This window comes from Sapajus apella, unplaced genomic scaffold (assembly GCF_009761245.1).
Source record: "Sapajus apella isolate SASKATOON/1434 unplaced genomic scaffold, GSC_monkey_1.0 scaffold113, whole genome shotgun sequence".
Classification (NCBI taxonomy): Eukaryota; Metazoa; Chordata; class Mammalia; order Primates; family Cebidae; genus Sapajus; species Sapajus apella.
The window spans coordinates 1,922,347-1,944,233 of NW_022437053.1; the positions used below are offsets into that span (position 1 = coordinate 1,922,347).

General features: G+C 43.4%; 1 protein-coding gene across 1 annotated transcript in view; it reads left to right on the top strand.

Moving 5' to 3' along the window:
* The window catches only part of CHRNA7 (cholinergic receptor nicotinic alpha 7 subunit), a 120,983-nt gene that overhangs the window by 87,985 nt on the left and 11,111 nt on the right, over nucleotides 1-21,887 (top strand). Inside the window, exons 5-8 of the mRNA XM_032259958.1 lie at nucleotides 14,963-15,042; nucleotides 19,461-19,628; nucleotides 20,250-20,444; nucleotides 21,381-21,467. Coding sequence (XP_032115849.1) covers nucleotides 14,963-15,042; nucleotides 19,461-19,628; nucleotides 20,250-20,444; nucleotides 21,381-21,467 — 530 coding nt within the window. The remainder of the gene's footprint in view (nucleotides 1-14,962; nucleotides 15,043-19,460; nucleotides 19,629-20,249; nucleotides 20,445-21,380; nucleotides 21,468-21,887) is intronic.

The window sequence follows — 21,887 nt, forward strand, 5'->3', positions numbered from 1 at the left end:
TGTTATCGGTTTGTCAATTTTATTGATATTTTCAAAGAGGCAGATTTTCATTTCATTGATTTTGTTTTCTTTTTTCTCTTCTCTGTGTCAGTGACTTTATACTTTTATATTTATTATTTGCTTCCTTCTACCTGTGGAGCTTGTCTTCTCTTTTCTAGTTTCTTACCCAGTGAGCATAGATATAGACTTGAAACTTTTTCTCTTTTCTCATATAAGCAGTACTATAAATTTATTCTCAGCACTACCAGCATGTCATACATATTGATACATTGTATTTTTATTCAGTTCAGTGTATTTTTTTCTTTTCCTTGAGACTTTCTCTTTGACTCATGGATTAGTTAGCAGTTTGGCATTCAGTTTCCAAGTGTTTGGAGATTTTCTTGTCATCTTAATGCTATTTATGTCTAGTTTGATTCCATTGTGGGCAAATATCACACTTTGTGTGGCTTCACTTCTTTTAAATATATTGAGGTTTTTCTTAGGCTCAGGATATGATCTATCTTGGTATGTGTTCCATGAGTACTTGAAAATAGTGTATTTTTGCTGTTGTTGGTAGACAATTTTCTAAATGCCAATTAAGTCCTGTTGTTTGATGATGTAAGGTCTTTTATATCCTTGCTGATTTTCTGTCTAGTTGTCCTGTCATGAATTATTGAGAGAGGAGTGTTGAAGTCTCCAAATATAGTTGTGAACTTGTCTATATCTTTTGAAAACTTCCATCAGTTTTTGGTTCACATATTTTGAAGCTTTCTTGTTTGAGAAAGCATTTGTGATTGCTGCATCTTCTTGGTAGATTGAGCTTTTATCATTATGTAAATTTACATCTGCCTTTCATAATTTTCTTTTCTCTAAGAGCTGCTTTATCTGATAATAACATAATTACTCTTGTGGGTTTTTCTGAGTAATGTTTGCAGGTTATTTATAGTGTTTTTGAGTACATCTCTTTGTGCACCTATTTTATGATTGCTCTAAATATTACTTTTTATGTATGTAAGTTACTACTGACTACTGGTATAAACATCTTACTGGTTCAAATAAAGTAGATAAATTTCCTTTTCCTTCTTTTATTATTTTTTCTCTCTTTCAAGAACTTTCTTTAGCCATACTTCTTGGGTGATTCTGCCGGTCACTAGTTCTCTTAGTTTTTCTTCATCTGAAAATGTCTTGACGTTTCTTCATTATTCCTGAAAGATATTTTAACTGGATTTAGAATTTTGAGTTTACTGATAATTTATTTCAGCACTTGAAAACTGTCATGCCACCTCCTGCTGGTCTCTGTGGTTACTGTTGAAAATTCTTCTGTCATTTAAATTTGTTGTTGTTGTTTAGTTTTGTTTTTTCCCCCTGGCAGATCTTTTTCTCTGGATGCTTTCAAGACTTTCTTCTTGTGTTTGATTTTCAGATGTTCGATTATGATGATTCTTGGCATGATTTTATCTGGTTTGGGTTTTACTCAGCTTCTTGAATCTGTAGATTTATATCTTTTGTTAAATTTGGAAAACTTTTCATAATTATTTCTTCAAATATTTTTTTATTTTCATTTTCTTTCTCTTTTTCTGAGACTCTCATGACACAAATATCAGATTTTGTTATGGCTTCACAGCTCTAGAGGCGCTGTTGATTTTTTTTTTTTTTTGGTCTATTTTACCATTGTTGTTCAGATTAAATAATTTCTATTCTGTCTTCAAGTCAGGTTCTTTCCTTTGCTATTTCCACTCTGCTATTGAGCCTAGCCCACATGTTTGTAATCCCAGTTATTGTATTTTCAGTTTTAAATTTTCATTTAGTTTTTCTTTACATCTTCTATTTATCTGTTGAGACTTTCTACTTTTTCATTGGTTTCAAGCATGTTCTTAGTTGCCTACCAAAGCATTCTTATGATTGAGGTTTTAAAATCCAGAGAATGCGAACTTTCTGAATTATCTGTTTTGGCATCTGCTAATTTTCTCTTCTCATTAAAATTGAATTATTTTCTTGATTTTGGTATTACAGGTGATTTTTAAAATTATACCCTGGACATTTTGGGTATTATTGTTTGAGACCCCAAGTCTTATTTCAGTCTTTCTTTTCGCTAGGCCTCCTCTGACGTTGCTCTCAGAGGAGGAGGACACCACCCCTGCTCTCGAGTGATCCAGACTTCCCACTCAGGCTCTGTTGACACCTGGGAGGGACGGGAACCTTGGTACTGCTAGGGCAGGAGGGGAAGCCCAGGCTCCTTATGTGTTCTCCACTGATACAGCAGGTGGCGACTGGGTCAAGATGAAGTCCCCGCTTGGCCTTCTCTAACATCACCTCATGCAAGTGTAGCAGGGAGCATCTCCCTTTGCCTGGGGACGTTTGAATCTAGAATCCTCACTGGGACTTTGCTGTTGAGGCTGCTGGTGGAGTCTGGCTTTTTCCTTTGGTGTTTTTCTGGGGCAGGACTCTTGGCTAGACATAGTCCAGCTGTCAGGCTGTTTCTCTCCTGATACTTGGTTGAGAGAGGGCAAGCTTTTCTCAAGACTTCTTTGGTCTACACCTGTTGGATTTTTGTTTTTGTCATTGTTTGTTTTTTGTTTTGTTTTGTTTTGTTTTTTGGTGCATTCTCCTCCAGAACCCAGTTTGGAATAGGTAAGATAAATAGTAAATCTAGAGACCTCAGCACCATGACATTCTGCCTGTCACAAAGGTGCTATCCCTTCTGCCTTCTCTGCACTGCTCACAGCCTTCTTATGTTTATTCATGGATTATGTTCAGACTTCTTAGTCATATTTAGTGAGAGTAATAATGATTACTCAGCGCAGGCTGCCATAACAAAATACCATAGACTGGGAGGGTTTAAATAACAGAAATTTATTTTCACACAATTCTGGAAGCTGAGAAGTTCAAGTTCAAGGTTCCAGATTTGGTTCCCTGATGAGAACTCTGTCTGGTTTATGACTTTCTTCTCCTTGTGTCCTCACACGGCAGAGAGAAAGAGAGGGGACGACGCAAAGAGAGGGGCACGTGCTGGCCTCCCTCTTCCTACAAGGTCACCAGTCCCTTCAGAATAGGGCCCTACCCTGTGACCTGATTTAACCCTGGGCAGCTCCTGCTTGTCATTTTTAGCCATATTACCTCCTTATCATTTGTCTTTTATTTATGCTGTCATAGCAAGTGGTATTTTTCTGAAAGCCTATGCTTAGTTTATTTAGACTTTATATTTATTCAGGTTAAGGTTGGTCAATTTCTTCACTCAAGCTAAAGTAAAAGCTCTTTTAAAAAAATCAGCCTGGCAATTGTTGAGTCAGTTCCTCATGAACCTCGAGTGTGGACTTTGGGCCGCGATTGTGTAGGAGGCTCTGAAGGCTGCCTGCTTGCCCGGTCAGCATTGTCACTGGGGAACAAGCTGGCAGGGTGCAATGTTGTTCCTTCCCCTTTGTGACTCAATGTGACCCTTTCCTCATAGGGATGAATTTCCACGCATGATGAATAGTCTTGTGTGCATAGTAACCCAGTGTCAGAACGTCTTCTCCTTCCACTGCTGGAATAATTAGCCCCCTTTTTCCTTTTGTTTCATAGATCTGGAGCCAGAAAAGGTATAACAAGTCACACAGTTTAGAAATGGAAATACTTTTTTTTTTTTTTTAAATTTCATGAGCTCCTTCACGTCTATTTAACTAGGCTACATAAAACTGTTAGAAGGAAGACCCAGGCTACGAGCTATGAGCAGGCAGGAGGGTAGACCCTGAGGAGCCCTGCTCTTTCCCACACGAGGCCCTGGAGAGTTCAGTCAACAATCCTGTGTCATAAAAGTCATTAGCCAAGAAGGTGGGAGTAAAACTTGTGCTTCCTCCCTCTTGCCGTGTATGAGGTGGGTTGGAACTGAGAAGGCCAGGGCCTCCAAAATGCTGCACTCTCCTGAGAAGTTAGAATTGGGAAAAAAAAAACAAAAAAAAAAACTACCATCCAGCACAAGAAGATGAAAAAGAAGCGTGACTGTTTTAGGCAGGGCTCAGAGTCTTTCCTGGGAATTCACAACAGATGAGGGAAGGGGTGCCTTCTGGTGCATCTGAGATGGTATTTGATATGTCCAGCAGAACCCAGGAAGTTCCAGCACCACAAGTAGTGGCATGAAAAGTGTTCTGATCTGTGAGGCTCTGGGCACCTGGCAGAAGGGAGTGCAGGGCACCTGGAGAGAAGTCTCCCTTCGGCCAGGCCCACAGGACCCCCATAGACACAACAGCGACACAGGTCGGGGATTCATTCCAGTGTGTCCAGTCAGCAAGCTTTATGTGCCATGAACGTGCTCTGCGAGTGGTGATTGGGTTTGAGCCATTGGTTTTCTGCAGCCTGATGAATAATCCATGCTCTGATAAGTGTCCAGGTGTGAGGCCAGGTGTGCAGGCCATGCTGAGAGGGCAGCCAGGGCTCTGCCCCTTTTTCTTCTGCATCCTACTCCCTTCACATCCATCCTGTCCCACCCCTGTGGCTACATATATTTCTTTTCTTTTCTTTTCTTTTCTTTTCTTTTTCTTTTTTCCTGAGACTGAGTCTGGCTCTGTCTCCCAGGCTGGAGTGCAGTGGCACTATCTCAGCTCACTGCAAACTCTGCCTCCCAGGTTCTAACACTTCTCGTGCCTCAGCCTCTGAGTAGCTGGGATTACAGGTGCCCACCACCCTGCCTGACTAATTTTTGTATTTTTAGTAGAAACGGGCTATGTTGGCCAGGCTAGTCTAAAACTCCTGACCTCAAGTGATCTGCCTGCCTCAGCCTCCCAAAGTGTTGGGATTCAGACATGAGCCACCACACTCGGCCTGCATCTGTATCTTTTAAGCTCTTGTGCCATATAGCCCTCATTAAATTTTTAAAGAAAATATTACAGATGAAGACTCCATGAGGAATGAAACACTATAAGAAATAATATGGAAACTCAATTTTTAAAAATTTGCTAAAGATGAACTTCAAATTAAAACACATACAGAAAGAGCTCACTTTGAGCAAGCATTCACAAACAGCAAAAGGCAGATTTGGATTCTTAAGCACTTAAGACAATAGAAACTAACAAATAATTTGAAAATGATTAAACACAAGTAAGAATTAAAAACACAAAAAAGAGAAAAACACCCTTTAAAAAGCAGCTTTGAAAAGTATCAAGTAAAATTAAGAGAGATGAGAAATAATGAAGCCATCAAAATTAAAGACAGTAGAGGCACAAGATGTCAGATGAGACACAGATGAAGGCGCAGAGGCAATTTCCTGCATGAATCATAGAAGGGTAAATAGATGGAAAATAGGAAAGAATGATTTACGGTCGTTGCAATAATACCGAACAGTTCTGTAGTGCTTCTGTGTGTCAGGTCCCATTTCAGCTGCTTTACATACATTAACAACCTTCTGAGGAAAGCACTGTGATTATTTTCAGACATGGCAGCCAGAGCATGGTGTGGCCAAGGTCATGCAGAAAGCAGGTCTGGAAGCCTGCACCCACCAGGAGAGGCTGTGTCTGCCAAGGAGGGCCCTTTCCTCTCCTGCGGGGAATAGGTGCTCCCACACACACTGGCTAGAATAGTAGAAGACCATAATAAATAGCATGTGGGAGAAATGTTAAAAGATTATTTTCAGAAAACAGGTAAAGTTATGACTCACATACAGATATAAAAATGAGCTCATGTTAAAGAATCTGTTTTACTCATATGGCATGAGGAAACCAAGCAGATGTTCTCCTCAGTTCAATGGGAAAGTCAAACTAGTACACATTTATGTCGAGTAAAGGAATTTGAGATGAATTCTAAGTGGACACAAAACTTGTTTATCTAAAGGGGCAGAAAGTCAAGGAACTATGAATTAAATCACTGCTGGGCGACTGAGAACTTCTGCATCCATCAGCTGCAGTCCACATTCAGTGGCAAAGCAGCAGAGACAGGGAACAGGGTGAGTGTTGCTAAGTCAGATCTATGTGCAGTAAGGGACACATCGTTTTCCATTGAAATACAGTTTTGTTTTGTTTTTAAACAGAAGCCATGTCCCAAAAGAACAGCTGAGAATGTAACAATATTGATGAAAAACATTCATCCTCAGATTCAGGAGATACAAGTCTGAGGAAAGATAATGTGATACGAAATGAGCCCAAGACATATTGTGCAACAAAGCTGCAGAATGTCCAAAGCCAAAAAAAGATCCTAGAAGTGATGAGAGAAGAAAGATAGTTTGCTAACAAAGAGATAGCAATTAGACTGACTGCAGACCTTTTACGGGCAACAGTAGAAGCCAGAAAACTAAAGTAAAATTACATTTTTTAAGTATGAAAGGAAATAATTGTCAACCTAGAATTTTATGCTGAGCTAAACCATTCTTTACCTGGGGAGCAAAATCAAGACTCTCAGGAAAACAGACACTAAAGGAGTTTACTGCACAGGGGCTGTGCTGCTGTTGTAAAAATCTACCAGAAGACACTTAGGAACTAGGTACGAGAGGTAGTGAGCAAAGCAATTGGTAAAAATTCAGGTACATGTAAACAGGTGTGGTTATATAAAATAATAATCAATTTCTTAATATTAAAAACAAAGTAGGAATGGGCCTGGGGGCTTACGCCTGTAATCCCAGTACTTTGGGAGGCCGAGGCGGGCAGATCACCTGAGGTCAGGAGTTTGAGACCAGCCAGGCCAACATGGTGAAACCCTGTCTCTACTAAAAATACAAAAATTAGCCGGGCATGGTGGCACATGCCTGTAGTCCCAGATACTTGGGATGGTGAGGCAGGAGGATTGCTTGAACCCAGCAGGCAGAGGTTGCAGTGAGCTAGCACCACTGCACTCCAGCCTGGGTGACAGAGTGAGACTCCATCTCAAGAAAAAAAAAAATGATGAAAGCAAAGTGGAATTAAAATATTGGAAAATGTAGCATGAAATAGTAATTTGGACAGTGCTTGGAGGTAAAACCCTCAGGTGTACTTATTAATACTCTGGAAGGCTATGGAGTCATCAGCTTTAAGTAAAATATACAAGGTTAAAATGTGAGAATAACCACCAGACCAGACACATTAAGAATATTGTATTGAACTTCCAAACAAGTAGGGGTCTAATGGGGAAGGGATGAAGAAAATGGGAGAAACTGAAACGCAATCCAAGGAGAAAGAAGTCAAAAGCATAACATTAGAGAGTAGAAATGAAAATAAAAATTACAATAGACAAGATAAAACTAAATGGAGTAGCCAGCTGGTTAAAACACAGATCTCCCCAATACATTTCTATGCATTTAAATCTAATGATAGGCTGTTAAGATGAAACTAAACCATATGTATGTATGGGATAAAAACAAAAAAGGAAAAAGAAAAACAGGAGCAAAAATAAAATGTGAGTGGCTGTGTTTACTACACAACCCCACACACAAACACAGTAGAAAAAACAAGTATAATTAAGGTTAAATAAGGTCAAGTGATAATGATTTTGAAAACTAAGGATATATAACAAATATTACATGTATACATCTAATAAAATTGCTTTGAAGAAAAATTAGTAGAATTTAAAGTTTACTGGATAAGTTCACAATTATAGTAGAAGATTTTAATGTACCTCTTTCAGTAAATTGATGGTGTAAGAAGGGAAAAATGTAAGTATGTAGGAGTTTTGAGCAACATAGTTAACAAGCCTTATCCAATATGTAGATATAGATACAGATACAGAAAAAGTATATTCTCATTTCACTAAAAATAAATATATGGAAAACTAAATATCTCAGTGTGAATAAAAACCTTTAGCGTTGTGTGGTGTGAGTTTGCATGTGTATGTGTGTGTGCCCACACGCACTCACATATGTGTATGAATGTAGGCAGACATACATAGCCTTTAAATGCTTATGTTAGAAAAGATACTTGTCTAAGCATCTTTACCATATGATCCAACAATTGCCCTCCTCAGTATTTACCCAAAGGAGCTCAAAACCTGTGTTCACACAGAAACCTACACACATATGCTGATAGCAGCATAGACATCTTTTTTAGGAAATCCTAAAGGCTTTTAATATCCTTTTTGGGAAAATGTGTGAGTTAATTACCAAACTCAAGAAGTTATAAAACATAACATTAAATCCAATGAAAAAAGAAGGAGGAATAAAGATAAGCCTAAAAATGTATTAAATAAGAGAATTAAAATAGAGATCAACAAAGGACAAATTGGTTTTTAAAAACTAATGAAATCAATATACCTCAGGAAATAATTATCAAGAATATAAGGCACAAACATTTACTAAATATGAAAGGGGTTTTTAACTACAGAAAATGGCTTAGAATATCATGAACAACTTTATGCCAAAAATTTGAAAAAGCTAGATTTCATATTTTCTAGAAAAATAGACCAAAATGGAATAGACTAGCAAAAAACAGACTTTATTTTTTAAAGCAATTTGAGGTTCATAGCGTAACTGTTTGGAAGGTACCAGTTCCCATGTCCCTTCCCAACCCCCACCCAAGCACAGCCTCCCTGCTCATCAGCATCCCCAACCTGGGTGGTACTATTGTTGTAATAGATGAACTGATGCAGACACATCATTACCACCCAGAGTCCATAGTTTATATCAGGGTTCCCTCTTGGTGTTGTATGGGTTCTATGGGTTTGGACAAATGTACCTGTATCTACCATTATAATGTCATTCAGAATAGTTTTACTGCCCCACAAAATCCTCTGTGCTCCACCTATTCATCCCTCCCTCTGTCTGCAATCCATGGCAGCCACTGACCCGTTTTGCTGTCTCTGTAGTTTTACTTTTTCTGGAATATCATATAATTGGAATCATACAGTCTGTAGCCTGTTCAAATGGACTTATTTCATTTGGTAATACTCATTTAAAGTTCCTCCGTGTTTTTTTCATGGCTTGACAGCCCATTTCTTTTTAGTACTAAATAATCCATTGTTTGGATGTAGCACAGTTTATCCATTTACCTACTGAAGGTTGCTTCCAAGTTTTGGCAATTATGAATAAAGCTGCTGTCAACATATGTGTGTTGGTTTCTGTGTGAACACAGGTTTTCAGCTCCTTTGGGTAAATACCAGGGAGTTTGGTCATGGACTATGACAGGCCACATTGGTAGTTGCAGCCAATACTTTAGAATAAAATATAGAACTAAATCAAAAGATCTATGGCAGGGTGTCTCTCTCTCTCTGTCTGTTTTCTATTCAGAAAATTCACCCATTCTCAACAGCCTTGCTTTCCCTCTGTAATCCAGGCATTCCTTCCATCAGTAGTATCTTCACATGGAATTGGGGAGTTGGCAGGTTTTATTTTTCCTTTCTTGAGAGATTTAAAGTAAATGACACCTTAGATCAGATAGATGAGCATCATCCTGCCTCCTCCCTTCCTTTTTGGATAGATTTCACCTTCATCTCTCCTACCTTTCTCTCTCTCAGTCTTTCAAGGTTGCTGAGAGCTCACAGGGAATGGCACTGATTTCACATGAGACCTTCCCGTTTAGGGTCATTCTGAACCCATGTGTAGCATTTTCTTGGCAGCAGTACAGAGTGCCTGGATTTCTTATTATTATTATCATATTATTATTCATCTTCACCTCAATGCAAAGGCCCATCCTGGTGAACACGTGCCCTGTTGGGAATTGGTCTTGCTGGGCTTGTTGGATGGCTGGGCTGCCCTGGCTTTTCCTAGCAAGGTTCTAAGAGCTGGGCTTCTGGGTCAGATGATGGCTTCTCTGTAAAGGCACGGTTACTTCCTTCTTTTCTGGTTTAGGGTTGAGGCCTCCCGTGCTCAGCAGTGGAGGTTGATGCTACAGAGCTGACTGAGGCAGGAGGCAAGACTGAGCCTGGGATCAGAGGGCTCTTGTTCCAGGGTCAGCAGCTCTGCAGGGATAGACCAGGCACCAGTGTGCGAGGACCCCAGGGGATATGGAGGAAGGACAGGTGTGATCCCAGACCCACAGGGTCCACCTGTGCCCCAGGGGCTCCCCCTGCCTATACTGCCATTGACATCTGAAAGCACAACTTATAATCCCATAAGGATTGGGCTCCTGAGCCCCACCTGGGAGGCTAAGCAGTTGTTTGCTCCCAAGCCCTCTTTCCAGCCTCACTGCTCAGGGCAACATGGTGCAGGCAGATGCCATGATCCAGACAAGTCAGACCTTCCTGGAACCTCCCTCGTTCTGTTTTATCTCCAGGTGTGTGATCCCACTGTGCCCTCTGCCGGGGGCCTGTCCACCTCTGTTTCCATCTCCAGGAGCTCTGCCTATCCTTTAGCGCCTGTGCAGACACCTCTCCTCCTCCTACCCCCGCTAAGGACATGGAGCTTGCATCCTACATGTTTGAGTTAAATTTGCCTCAGTCACCCCCTCCGTGGTAGGGGTAGGGCTCAGAGCTCCCCTCACAGCAAGAGTGACCTCTGGTCATTGCTGGCTGGGGGAGGACAAAGGCAGCCAGAGAAAGGCAGCTCCTGCAAGGACGGAGAGGCCACAGGGTGGCATCCTCAAGAACTCTGCAGATGCACGATGTCTTCCAGTAGTGAAGAAAAGTATATAATTGACCATTTTCAAATTATTTAATACAGAGCAGTTTAAATACACACAGAAGAGGAGCAAGGGAGAATGAATCCCTGCAGCCCCACCCCTGTTTCCACGGTTATGGGTGTTTGCCCACACAGGGCTGCCCAGCACTGGTGATGTGGTCGCTGTTGACTGGCATCTGTTGGGCATCCCTGGGGAAGCTCTGCCTGCGCCGTGGCCACTGAGGTCCTCGTAGGAGTTCTGGCCACTCATATTTCTGAGGTTCTTCAGTTCCCACCTTAGATCACTGTTTTCTTACTCAGTTTTTAGCAACAGGGTCTTTTTTCAAACCCATCTTATCTCCACCCCTAATGCTCAAAACAGGTAAAGTAGTATTAGCACAAATCCATCACAAGAGTTTACTTTTATATTATTATAAAATCAATTTGCCTATGGGAAAGAAGCATAAAACTACCATCATGGGTATTAAGATTTGGATTTTGATAACATTTATGTGTTACAATTTCCTGTAGCTCAATATTCTGTCTGGATGAACAACATTCAGAAATCACTGAGTCACAAATCACTGAGTCACATAGGTAAGCTGTTGCTAATAGCAACAGTTTTTTATCTTGTTTTTACCTATTTGCCTTGTGATCTCGAGAGTCTTCAATTAAATTGATCCAAATGCTTGAAAGAAAGGCTTGTAGGAACTTTTTTTTCAGAGTTAAATCACTGATCTAACAGATGCTCCATCTTGATTATAAATATGAAAATCAGACAGGAAGAAACCCAAGCTTAAAATAAGCAAAACTTTGTTCCCCATAACGTGTATCAAACCACACTATTCTCTTAACATTTTAAATTTATTTTTATTTCAAAAATATTTTTTATATATTTATTTTCTTTTATTAGAGACAGGGTCTCACTCTGTGTCCTAGGCTGGCATGCAGTGGTGCAAACATAGCTCTGTAGTCTTAAACTCCTGGACTCAACTAATCCTCCTGCCTCAGCCTCCCGAGTAGCTAGAACTATAAGCTCATACCACCGCACTGATTTTCTTTATGTTTTGTTTTTGTAGAGATGGGGTCTTGCTTTGTTGCTCAGGCAGGTCTCCAGCTCCTGGCTTCAAATAATCCTCCCCTCTGGGCCTCCCAAAGTGCTAATATTATAGGCGTGAACCACTGTGTCCAGCCATGCTTTCTATGTTGCTGCTGCTGAGAGTGATTGATGGAGGAACGCATCCCACATCCCGTGCGGGTTAGATGCTATGTAATTGGAAGCATAGACTTAATTTTTTATGAAAAACTGAAATCTTGTGCAGTGACTCCTTTACAAGAGATTCAAATATGTGCACATTCATGGCCAGATAGACTTTAGTTTAACTTTCAGGCAAAAAGAAGTTAAACAGGACACATAAATGAACATAATGGTAGTCTCTAAGAGTTAAAATTTTGTTAATAGTCATTTGAGTGTGTGACTTTTATTACTATTTTCAAATCCGAAGGAACTAAAATATTGGAGGTGAATATTTTCAGAAACCTTGAGGTGCCTCCGCAGGATCTCAGAGCTCCGAAGAACCTAGCTTGAAGATCATGAAACTATCCAGAGTGAGGTTGTGCAGGTCCACATTTTCGGCTATTTTGTGCTCAATCACTGTTCAGAAGGTGATTCATTAACAGTCAGATACAGGCTACAGTCCAGCAAAGAATATTTACATGTTGGTCCTACCTCCTCCTCTCTCTTTCCCTAGTGTGTTTGGAAGTAAGGGGGGACGTATGTGTCCTTTCATGACAGCTTCGCTCCCGCCTCTCTCCGTCTCTCTCCACTCTCTCGCCGTTTCCCCCCTTCTCCCCTTTCTTCCTTCCCTTAAACTTCATTACATTTTTTGTTTCATATTCAAATTCAAATCATGACTTCTTTATACAATTATTTATTTTTTCCTAGAGTTTCTGGTTGCCTTTTTCTTATTCCAAGAACTTCAAAAAATGTGTCCTGAATCAAGTCCATCATATTTTTCAGCTCAGTATATCTCTTCTTTCTTGCTCTGAACCCATTTGGTTCCGTCCTGAGGACCTGAAGGTCTTGCTGGGATTTGGACCCACTCTTTTCTAGGCCTCCTGCACAACTCATCATCTAAATCTCTTTTATCGATCTCCAGGTTTAGTCTAAAAGTGTATTTCCTCTTTCTCAGTTTTCTCTCTCATTGTTCCAAAACTGACCAAGAAAATATACGTTGGGAACAAGCTCTTCAAGGCCTTAATGTCCTTGAAAACTTTTTTTATTTTTTATTTTTTTATTTTTTTTGCCTTCATGCCTATGTGGTTTTTCTGCTGTGAGAAGTGTCTTTGTGTTATTTCTTGGGTAATTTTCTCCCTCCCCCTCTCCCGGATGGGGCTTCTGTGAGTGAGCTGAGATTGCCCTGCCTTTGTCCTCTGCGCCATCTTCTTTCTGTGTTACATTTCATCTCTGTGATTTCTATCAGCCAAGCCTCCTGCCCACTCACAAAAAGCTATTTCATAAATCATACCTTTAATTTCCATTTGCTCTCTGTTTTTCTAACTAATTGTGACATCCTATTGAATTTTGTGAAGACGTTACTTTTTTTTGTTTGTTTTTTGAGATGGACATTTGCTCTTTCACCAGGCTGGAGTGCAGTAGCACGATCTCGGCTCACTGCAACCTCTGCCTCCCAGGTTCAAGCAATTCTCCTGCCTCCGTCTCCTGAGTAGCTGGGACTACAGGCGCCCACCACCACTCCCAGCTAATTTTTGTATATTTTTTTTAGTAGAGATGGGGTTTCACCATGTTGGCCAGGATGGTCTCGATCTCTTGACCTCATGATCTGCCAGTCTTGGCTTCCCAAAGAGCTGGGATTACAGGCGTGAGCCACTGCACCTGGCCTTTTTTAAGAAGGGTTTTTTTTCTTCTTTTCATTGACTCATTCTTCTTGGATCTTTCTTGGTGTGTGCCCTCCATTGTGTGTCACATGCTGGAGACTGTCCTCCGGTATCTGTGATTCTGAGTTTCCCCTTGGGAGGGTCTCAGACATGGGAGAGGCTCCCTGAAGCTTGAGGCTCGTAGTCGTGGGCAGCTCCTGCAGGGGCCACGGTGGCCAAAATGAGGGGAGCTTTACCCTGGGGTGCTGCTACCTTGACTGGCTGCCTGTGTTTTCTTGAGGTGGTTTATTTCTCTTTACCTGTAGGGCTGTGTTTTAAGGGTACCTGGGGCTGGCTTTAATCAGGCATGGTGAGACACTCAAACACAGAAGTGACTGTCTTGAAGGAAAATGGTTTTACTCACAGTTCCTTGGAAGCAGAAGCACAGTGCAGCATGCGAGGATACAGGGAAGCTCTAGGGCCACGCAGGAGGCAGAGCACGGGCCCTCCTTCATTGTGGCTTCTGCAGGAAGGAAGGGAGGAGCAGGACCTGCAGGCTCAGGCTTAGGATTGGCTCCTTAGAATAAGGTCAGCAGGCCCTGGGGCATAGGGACTCTCCCTGCTTGGCTGGTACCTGGTCCTGTGGTGATGAGGGCATGACTGGGGTCAACCCCCGTGTGACAGCCTGATAAAGGATGTCTTTGGGTGGCAGTTCTGGATTGATTGATTTGTGTTTGAAAGGTTGGAGTTGTTTACTCTCTCAGTGAATTGACAATCCCTTCAGGGTCTCTCCAGAGTCAGCAAGGCCCCAGATGTCAATGCATTGGAATCCAGAAAATAGAAGACAAGGCTAGTACAGGCTGTTGGTGTAATTGCTGCTGCTGCTGCTGCTGTGTGTGTGTGTGTGTGTGTGTGTGTGTATGTGTGTGTGTGTGTGTGTGTGTCCGTTAGCCCAGTTGTGTGTGTATACGTGTGTCCTTTAGCCCAGTTGTTAACTCCTGGCTGCAGGAGGCTGGAACATAGGCTGGGGAGGGGCAGAGGTGTGTCCATCTAAAACTCATGCTTAATTCTGTTGTCTTCACCCACTCTCCTTTTCATCACTAACTGTGGAGCCGGGAACCCTCTGGGGTTGTGGTGTCCATCTCCCCCCTGCACCTGCAGTTTCCGTCATTGAAGATGTAAATGTGAAGCACTAACCAAGTGTGGGCCCCTTCAAGAGGTGGGAACTAGAGCTCTGAGCACAGCGAGTGAAAATCCCTGCCCCATGGGGCGCGCTGGGTGGCAGTATGCTTCCCCCACCCTCTCTTCTAGCTGTCATGAAAATATCGCAACTTCCAATGTCCTCCAAAGTTGTTTACAGGTTTCACTTTGGTTAAGAGCTTTATTTTGTATACAGTGTGAGAAAAATCACAGTGCAGTGTGAAAATGGAAATGGAGGTGGACACTGGCTCCTTCCCAGCTATGCTCCTCGAATATCTCCCAGGCCAGCCCCAGTGGTGCTCTCAGGTGGGGTGTGGGGCTGTGAGGACAGACAGGGGCCCCTCTCAAGGCCTCTGCTGCTCCAGCGAAGACAGACCCCAGGGCTTCGGGAAATCCACAGCCTGGTGGCACTGGCTCATGCAGTCCTTTTCCTGTTTCTAGTGCCGATGAGCGCTTTGACGCCACATTCCACACCAACGTCTTGGTGAATTCTTCCGGGCACTGCCAGTACCTGCCTCCAGGTAAGCTGCACTTCCTTTGTCTTCTTGCAGTTAGAAGATTGAAGCGAGTCTGGGCGTCAGTCTGGCGGATGCCCCTGTGTGGTGGACCAGCTCTTTGCTTCGCCTCTGCTCACTCCCACCTCTTCTTCTCTCTTCTGTGCTTCTATGTGCTTTCTACCCTCAGAAGTCCATCCCCCTCCTTTGTCTCAGTCCAGCTGCCTTTGCCAGTGCGTGTCATAGGTCCTTATTTTCTGCCGTGTGTGCCTTAAAGCCAATGCACAAGTACAGCAAGGCTCCTTTGCCAGGCAGCGGCCACCTCACCTGCCAGCCTGCAGGCCACCTCTCCAGGCTCTGCTTCTCCATTCCAGCTCACCATCCTCCTTCCCGTGGGACTCAGTGTCTTGACAATGCAGTGCTCCAGCTGCAGGGGTGGGATGTGATGGTTCCAAGATCCTGAGTGTGTGCGCTAAAGAGCACGTGCAGGTTACAGGCAAGGTCTGGTGGTTTCAAGGGAGAGCTTGCTAGCGACTGACTTCTCCCAGCAGTGTCTTCCCTCTCTCCACCTCCACGGCTAAGTGCTCCCAGGTTGCTTCTTTCCCGCCAGCCCGTCTTTTCAGTCCAGTTCACACAGCATGGGAGATGGGTTTATGGCCTTGAGGTGCATGCAGGGTGTATGCTGGAATATTGATATGAACACTTGGGGTTTTTTATCTTTTAGAATATTTTTAATGTATTTATTCCAGGGTTATCTCCCACACTGCAGCTGTTGTAACTTTCTGCTCAGAGGCAACCTACAATTACCTCCATACCTCACTACCACTCACACACACACCCCCCCCCCCTCACACACACCACTCACACACCCCTCACACATACCACACGCCCCTCACACACACACCACACACACTACTCGCACACACTACTCGCACACACTACTCACACACACACACCACTCACATACACCACACATACCACACACACACCACTCACACACACCACACACTCCTCACACACACACCACTCGCACACTACTCACACTACTCACACACTAACACACACACTATCACACACCACTCACATACACAACACACCACTCACAATCACATACCACTCACACACCCCTCACACACAACTCACACACAACTCACACACTACTCACATACACACTACTCACACACACTACTTACAATCACACATCACTCACATACACCACTTACACACACGACTCACACACAATCACACACCCCTCACACACACCACTCACACAGCCACTCACCACTCCATACATACCACTCACACACATACACCACTGACACCACTAACACAGCACTCACACCATTTACACACCACTCACATAAACACCACTCACACCACACACAGACACCTCTTACACAGCACTTACACATACACCCCTCACACACATCTCTCATACACACCACTCACCACACACACCCCCATGCATACACACATGCACACACAGATACACCCATCACACACATGCACACACAGATACACCACTCACACAAACCACACACACATATACATACCACAGACATGTACACACACGCCACTCACACACATCCTTCACACTTGCACACACACTTATACAGATACATACACCCCTCACACATACCCAGACACACCACACATACGTATACATGCCACAGACACACACACCACTCACATGCAGACACCACACACATGCGCCACTGACACATATACCATACAAGCACCACTCACACATGCACACACACACACTCAAGCCAGATATACTCACACCACTCACATACCACACACATGCTCATACCACACATACTTTCACACACATATACCTCATACAGCCTCACATTCACCACACACTCATACACATGCACCACACACTTACGCTCCCATGCTCACATACAGATATCACACACACTCCTACACACTCATGTACCCCCACACACCTCACATTCTCACATCAGCTAAACACTCACATGCACATATGCATCTCACACCACACGTTATCATACACACGCCCCACACACTTACATGTGTCACACCACATACACACCTCATACACTCTCAGACTCACACTACACACTGTAATACACATCTCACACCACTGCGGAGACACGCCCGCACTCACCACACTGCCTCGGCTAGGCGGGCTCTGCCTTCTGGGTTGCCATCTGCGCGCCCTCCCTGTCAGCCGGTGACAAGCATCCTGGGGTCAGAGTCCGCCTTTGCTCACCTTAGCATCCACCCCCAAATGAACAAAGAAGTGAGTGAACCTGTCAGTGGTAGCACCTCCCATAATGTTGGAACAGACTGAAGAAGTTCAGCTGTTCAGGCTTCTTGCAGCATCCGCTTTCCTGCTAGCCCTGGTGTTTCCTGCTACAGCAGGCTCCTTGCAGATGGGGGCAGTCAGGGGAGCCTTCCGTCACTCCCAAGGTCTTTCTTACGTGGCCTGCATGCTGCAGCTTCTGTTCTGAGGGCTATTTTAGAAAACAGCCTTGGATAGTCACCAGTGTAGAAGATGCTGCTGCAGGTTGTTTGGAAGGCTGAGGCTATTTTCAGCTGCTGGAGCGGCACCCCAAGCCTCTAGCTGCCTGAGTGCAGCCACCACAGCTGGGGCTATCTCCCCACCGCAGTGGCCCTGGATCCTGGTGAGGACAGGACACATTGTCCTGTGACCATGAGGGGCGTCCTTCCACTGGTAGGAAAGGCCCAGAGCTGCCTGGTTTGGGACCCCCACCTGCACCCTGGGGGTGTGGAACTAGTCCCAGGATGCTGCCCTTTCTGCAGTTAGAGGGGCATGGGTGGAAAAGAAGGTTTGGAGTTCAAGCTTTGAAATAGAGACTTGATCATAACATGACTTTTCCCTCATTTCATGTGTTTATTTTTTAACAGCTTTATTGAGATAAAATTTACATATCATGCATTTTAAGTACACGATTCAACAATTTTTAGTATATTTACAGAATTATGCAACCATTACCACAGTCTAGTTTTAGAACATTCCCATCACCCCACAAAGATCCCTTTCACTTGTATGCAGTTAATTCCCATTCCCACTAGCAGCAACCGTTGATCTGCTTTCTGTCTAGAAATTCTCTATCTTGGGCCACTTTGTAGAAATGGACTCATGAGGTTACACAGCTTTCTAACTGGCAGACAGTGGGTTTTGGGGATCCAGTCATTAATGGAGGGGAGTGTCTGTGATGATTCCGGATTCCTATGAACATTTTGTGTGAGGATGGAAATCATACTTAGGGAGTTCAGGGGACAAAATGGGCATCTTTTCTCAATTTGATGGTAGGGTGGGGTCCTTGTTTGCAATGTTTCCTCCATGCATTCTTTCTGTAATTCAGTAGCAGAAGTTTGCAGAGTGCCAGCCCTGCCCCAGGAGCACTGGGACACTGAGTCTGTGCCTGTCTTCTTGTACCATGCAGCCTTGCTCTGGGCTGGGAAGAGCACATGGGTGTGAATAACTGAAGTGGCCTCTTCTGGTTTCCTCCCTGTGGCCCTCTGTGAAATTCACTTCCAACCTGTCCCAGCCTGGAATAGCCCTTTTCAGTGGAAACTCTTCCTTCAAGCACCATCTCTTCTGCTTAAACCTATCAGTTCTTATTCTTTTTAACTTTTTTTCTTAGAGGCAGGTTCTAGGTGTGTTTCCCAGGCTGGAGTGCAGGGGCTTAATCATAGCTCACTTCACTTTAGCCTCAAACTCCTGGGTTCAAGCAGTCCTCCTGCCTTAGCCTCCTGAGTAGCTGGGACTACAGGCATGCACCACCTCACCCAGCTAATTTTTTTATGAGAGATGAAGTCTCACTATGTTGCCAGTCCAGTCTCAAACTCCTAGGCTCAAGTGATCTTACCACCTCAGTGTCCAAAGTCACTGGGATTACGGGCATGAGACCCTGTGCCCAGCTTGTTCTATTCTTGATCTAGAATTTAAATGAGTTAAAATTGTAGCTTTAACTAGAATTCTGGATTAAATTTCTAGATAATCATGTGTTCTCCCATATTTAACCTACAGAAAATGCCTTCCTCACTCTGCATCAAACACACACACACACCCCTTTTAGATTCTGTTTCTAACCTCATCCTAGTTATCAACTTCTCTGAGATATTTTGCATTCTTCTATTATTTAGAATCAGAAGATGCTCATGGTAAATACAAGATTATAGAGCTAACTTTTTGCACGAAAAGTCCACAGAACAGCCTTTGACAGAGCACGTCAGTGTTATGTTTGGATTTTAAAAGACAGCGATGCTTAGCTGAGATTCTGTTTTAAAGATTTCACAAGTAAATAAATAGAAAAACAGATTCCGTTTTCTGTGACCTGGGTTATCTGCATTGTGGAGGGGTGGAACCGCCTGAAGGAACTGCTGTGTATTTTGAGCACGTCTCAGCCAGCTTCCGTTTCAGCCTTCTATTTCCATCACCCACACAGGCATATTCAAGAGTTCCTGCTACATCGATGTACGCTGGTTTCCCTTTGATGTGCAGCATTGCAAACTGAAGTTCGGGTCCTGGTCTTACGGAGGCTGGTCCTTGGATCTGCAGATGCAGGAGGCAGATATCAGTGGCTATATCCCCAATGGAGAATGGGACCTCGTGGGTAAGCCATGAGATGAACAGCCTGGAAGAAAGCTTTTCTATTCCTGGGCAAGCTTTAACAGTTTGGGATTTTCCACTGTCCTTTTTGGTGTGAGCATTTATTGAATTTTGCAGTAGTCTCCGTAATTGAGTGAGAGCTCTAGGAGGAGAAACAGAAAACAGGATATGCCATGCTTTCCAAGAGGAACTGGCAACTAGAGTGAGGACGCATTTCAACAAACCAGTGTGAGAATGGAGATCCCTGCGTTATTCAGATCCACTCCATTTCTAAAAGCAAGTTGAACAGCAAATTTCAGCTGATGGGAACTTGTATTTGATCACTTTAAGTAGAAAAACAATGATTACATTTATAACAGTGTAAAATTGGTAATGTATTATTTATAATTGTATGTTTCCAATCCATCGAAAGAATGTCTACCAATTTGCCCAGTTACCACTAAGATACTCTTAACTCTATAGTAAATCAACAAGGTTTTAGTCAAGCTAATTACGACCCCCCCCCTTTTTTTTTTAAGCACTTTGCAAACTTTAGAGCTATGCTTGCGTGTGGGATGCACATTGAATCAGCGGGGTAATGTATTGTATTCTAACAATGGCTCCTTTTCTCCTCCCCCCTATGGAGGAATCCCCGGCAAGAGAAGTGAAAAGTTCTATGAGTGCTGCAAAGAGCCCTACCCCGACGTCACCTTCACGGTGACCATGCGCCGCAGGACCCTCTACTACGGCCTCAACCTGCTCATCCCCTGCGTACTCATCTCCGCCCTCGCCCTGCTGGTGTTTCTGCTTCCTGCAGATTCTGGGGAGAAGATTTCCCTGGGTGAGTGCCCAGGTCTCTGGCTGGAGTCTGAGACTGGAGGCCCTCAGTTGAGGTCAGCTCTGCAGGGTTCACAGCAGACAGCACAGGACTCCATCAGGGTTCCTGGGGCTTGCCAGGCTTATCCCACATGGACCTCCTAGCCCAGGCTGGCTCCAGGACACCAGGGGTCCCTGATTCAGGCTCCGTACTGGATGGCTGTGTGGTTCTAAGAATACTGGAGGACCCTCAGAGGATAGGGGATGCATAGGGAGGGTCCAGTTCCATTTTGCCCCAAGGGGCCTATACTTTCTTCCCTCTTGCCATCCCACCTGTTCCTTGATGGTGACTGGTCATCAAGGGAGCAATTTAGCTCGGTATCAGTTTGCGTTTATATGTTGCAGTACAGTGTAATTCTTATGATCATTCCCATATGAAGCTAAGAAAACCAAGATTTCGAGTGGTGGAATGAGTTTCTCAATGTCTTAAAGAGTGACTAAACATCAGATGTAGCATATGGTAGAAATCATTTCCAAACCCATATCTTCTGAGTATGAGGTTTGGCAAGGTTGAATGTGATATGTAAGGTCATGTAGCTAGCTGAGTGGCAAACTTAAGACCTGAAACCAGGTCTCCTGACTACAGATTTTCTTTTTCCTGTTACACGAAACTACTTCTCAATAATATTTAACAAAGAATATGAGAGAGAATTGTGCTAAGTTAAGATTTTCAGTTGATGCTTCTGAAATTCTGGGTCCTGAACTTGTCTCAGTAAGTGACTCCTTTGGGACTCTGATAAGTGGCATGAACTGTCCCCAGGAAAATGCACATGCCCATACATAGGGAAAACATGCATTCCATGACATTCTCCCCAGCACCTCCCTAGTTCTTTGAGTATCAGGTTTTGAACCCTTGTTACGTCTGTTCTGTCTGAGGAACTGCTGTGTGTTTATGTTTTAGGGATAACAGTCTTGCTCTCTCTTACTGTCTTCATGCTGCTTGTGGCCGAGATCATGCCCGCAACATCCGATTCAGTGCCATTAATAGGTAAGGCAAGAGTCGAGCACTCTCTTAGAGATACAGGGTTAGAGAGGGCCTAGGATTTCCCAGCAGATGAAACTAGAAGAAATATGGCTGCACTGCCCCCATTTTGTCTGGAAGGTGATGGTTTGCTGTAACTACTCAGAGTTACATGGGACCAAGTAAGGGGAAGGGGATATTCAGTTTTGAGATTTTTCACCTGCAGAAACGCCCCCCTTCCCATCATAATTCTCCCCCTCATACTTGCTTTGAAGCCAGATATTTTATCATTAGAGATGCATCATTTTAGCTTAAGATGTTGTTTTCCCACAAACCCTTTGTTAAAATGGGAGAAGCATACAGTTATGGTGTCCCGAGATAACTCAGTGTCTCTGTATAACATAAAAATGTTTAGGGAAATATGAATGAGAAAAATATAGTTTGCAC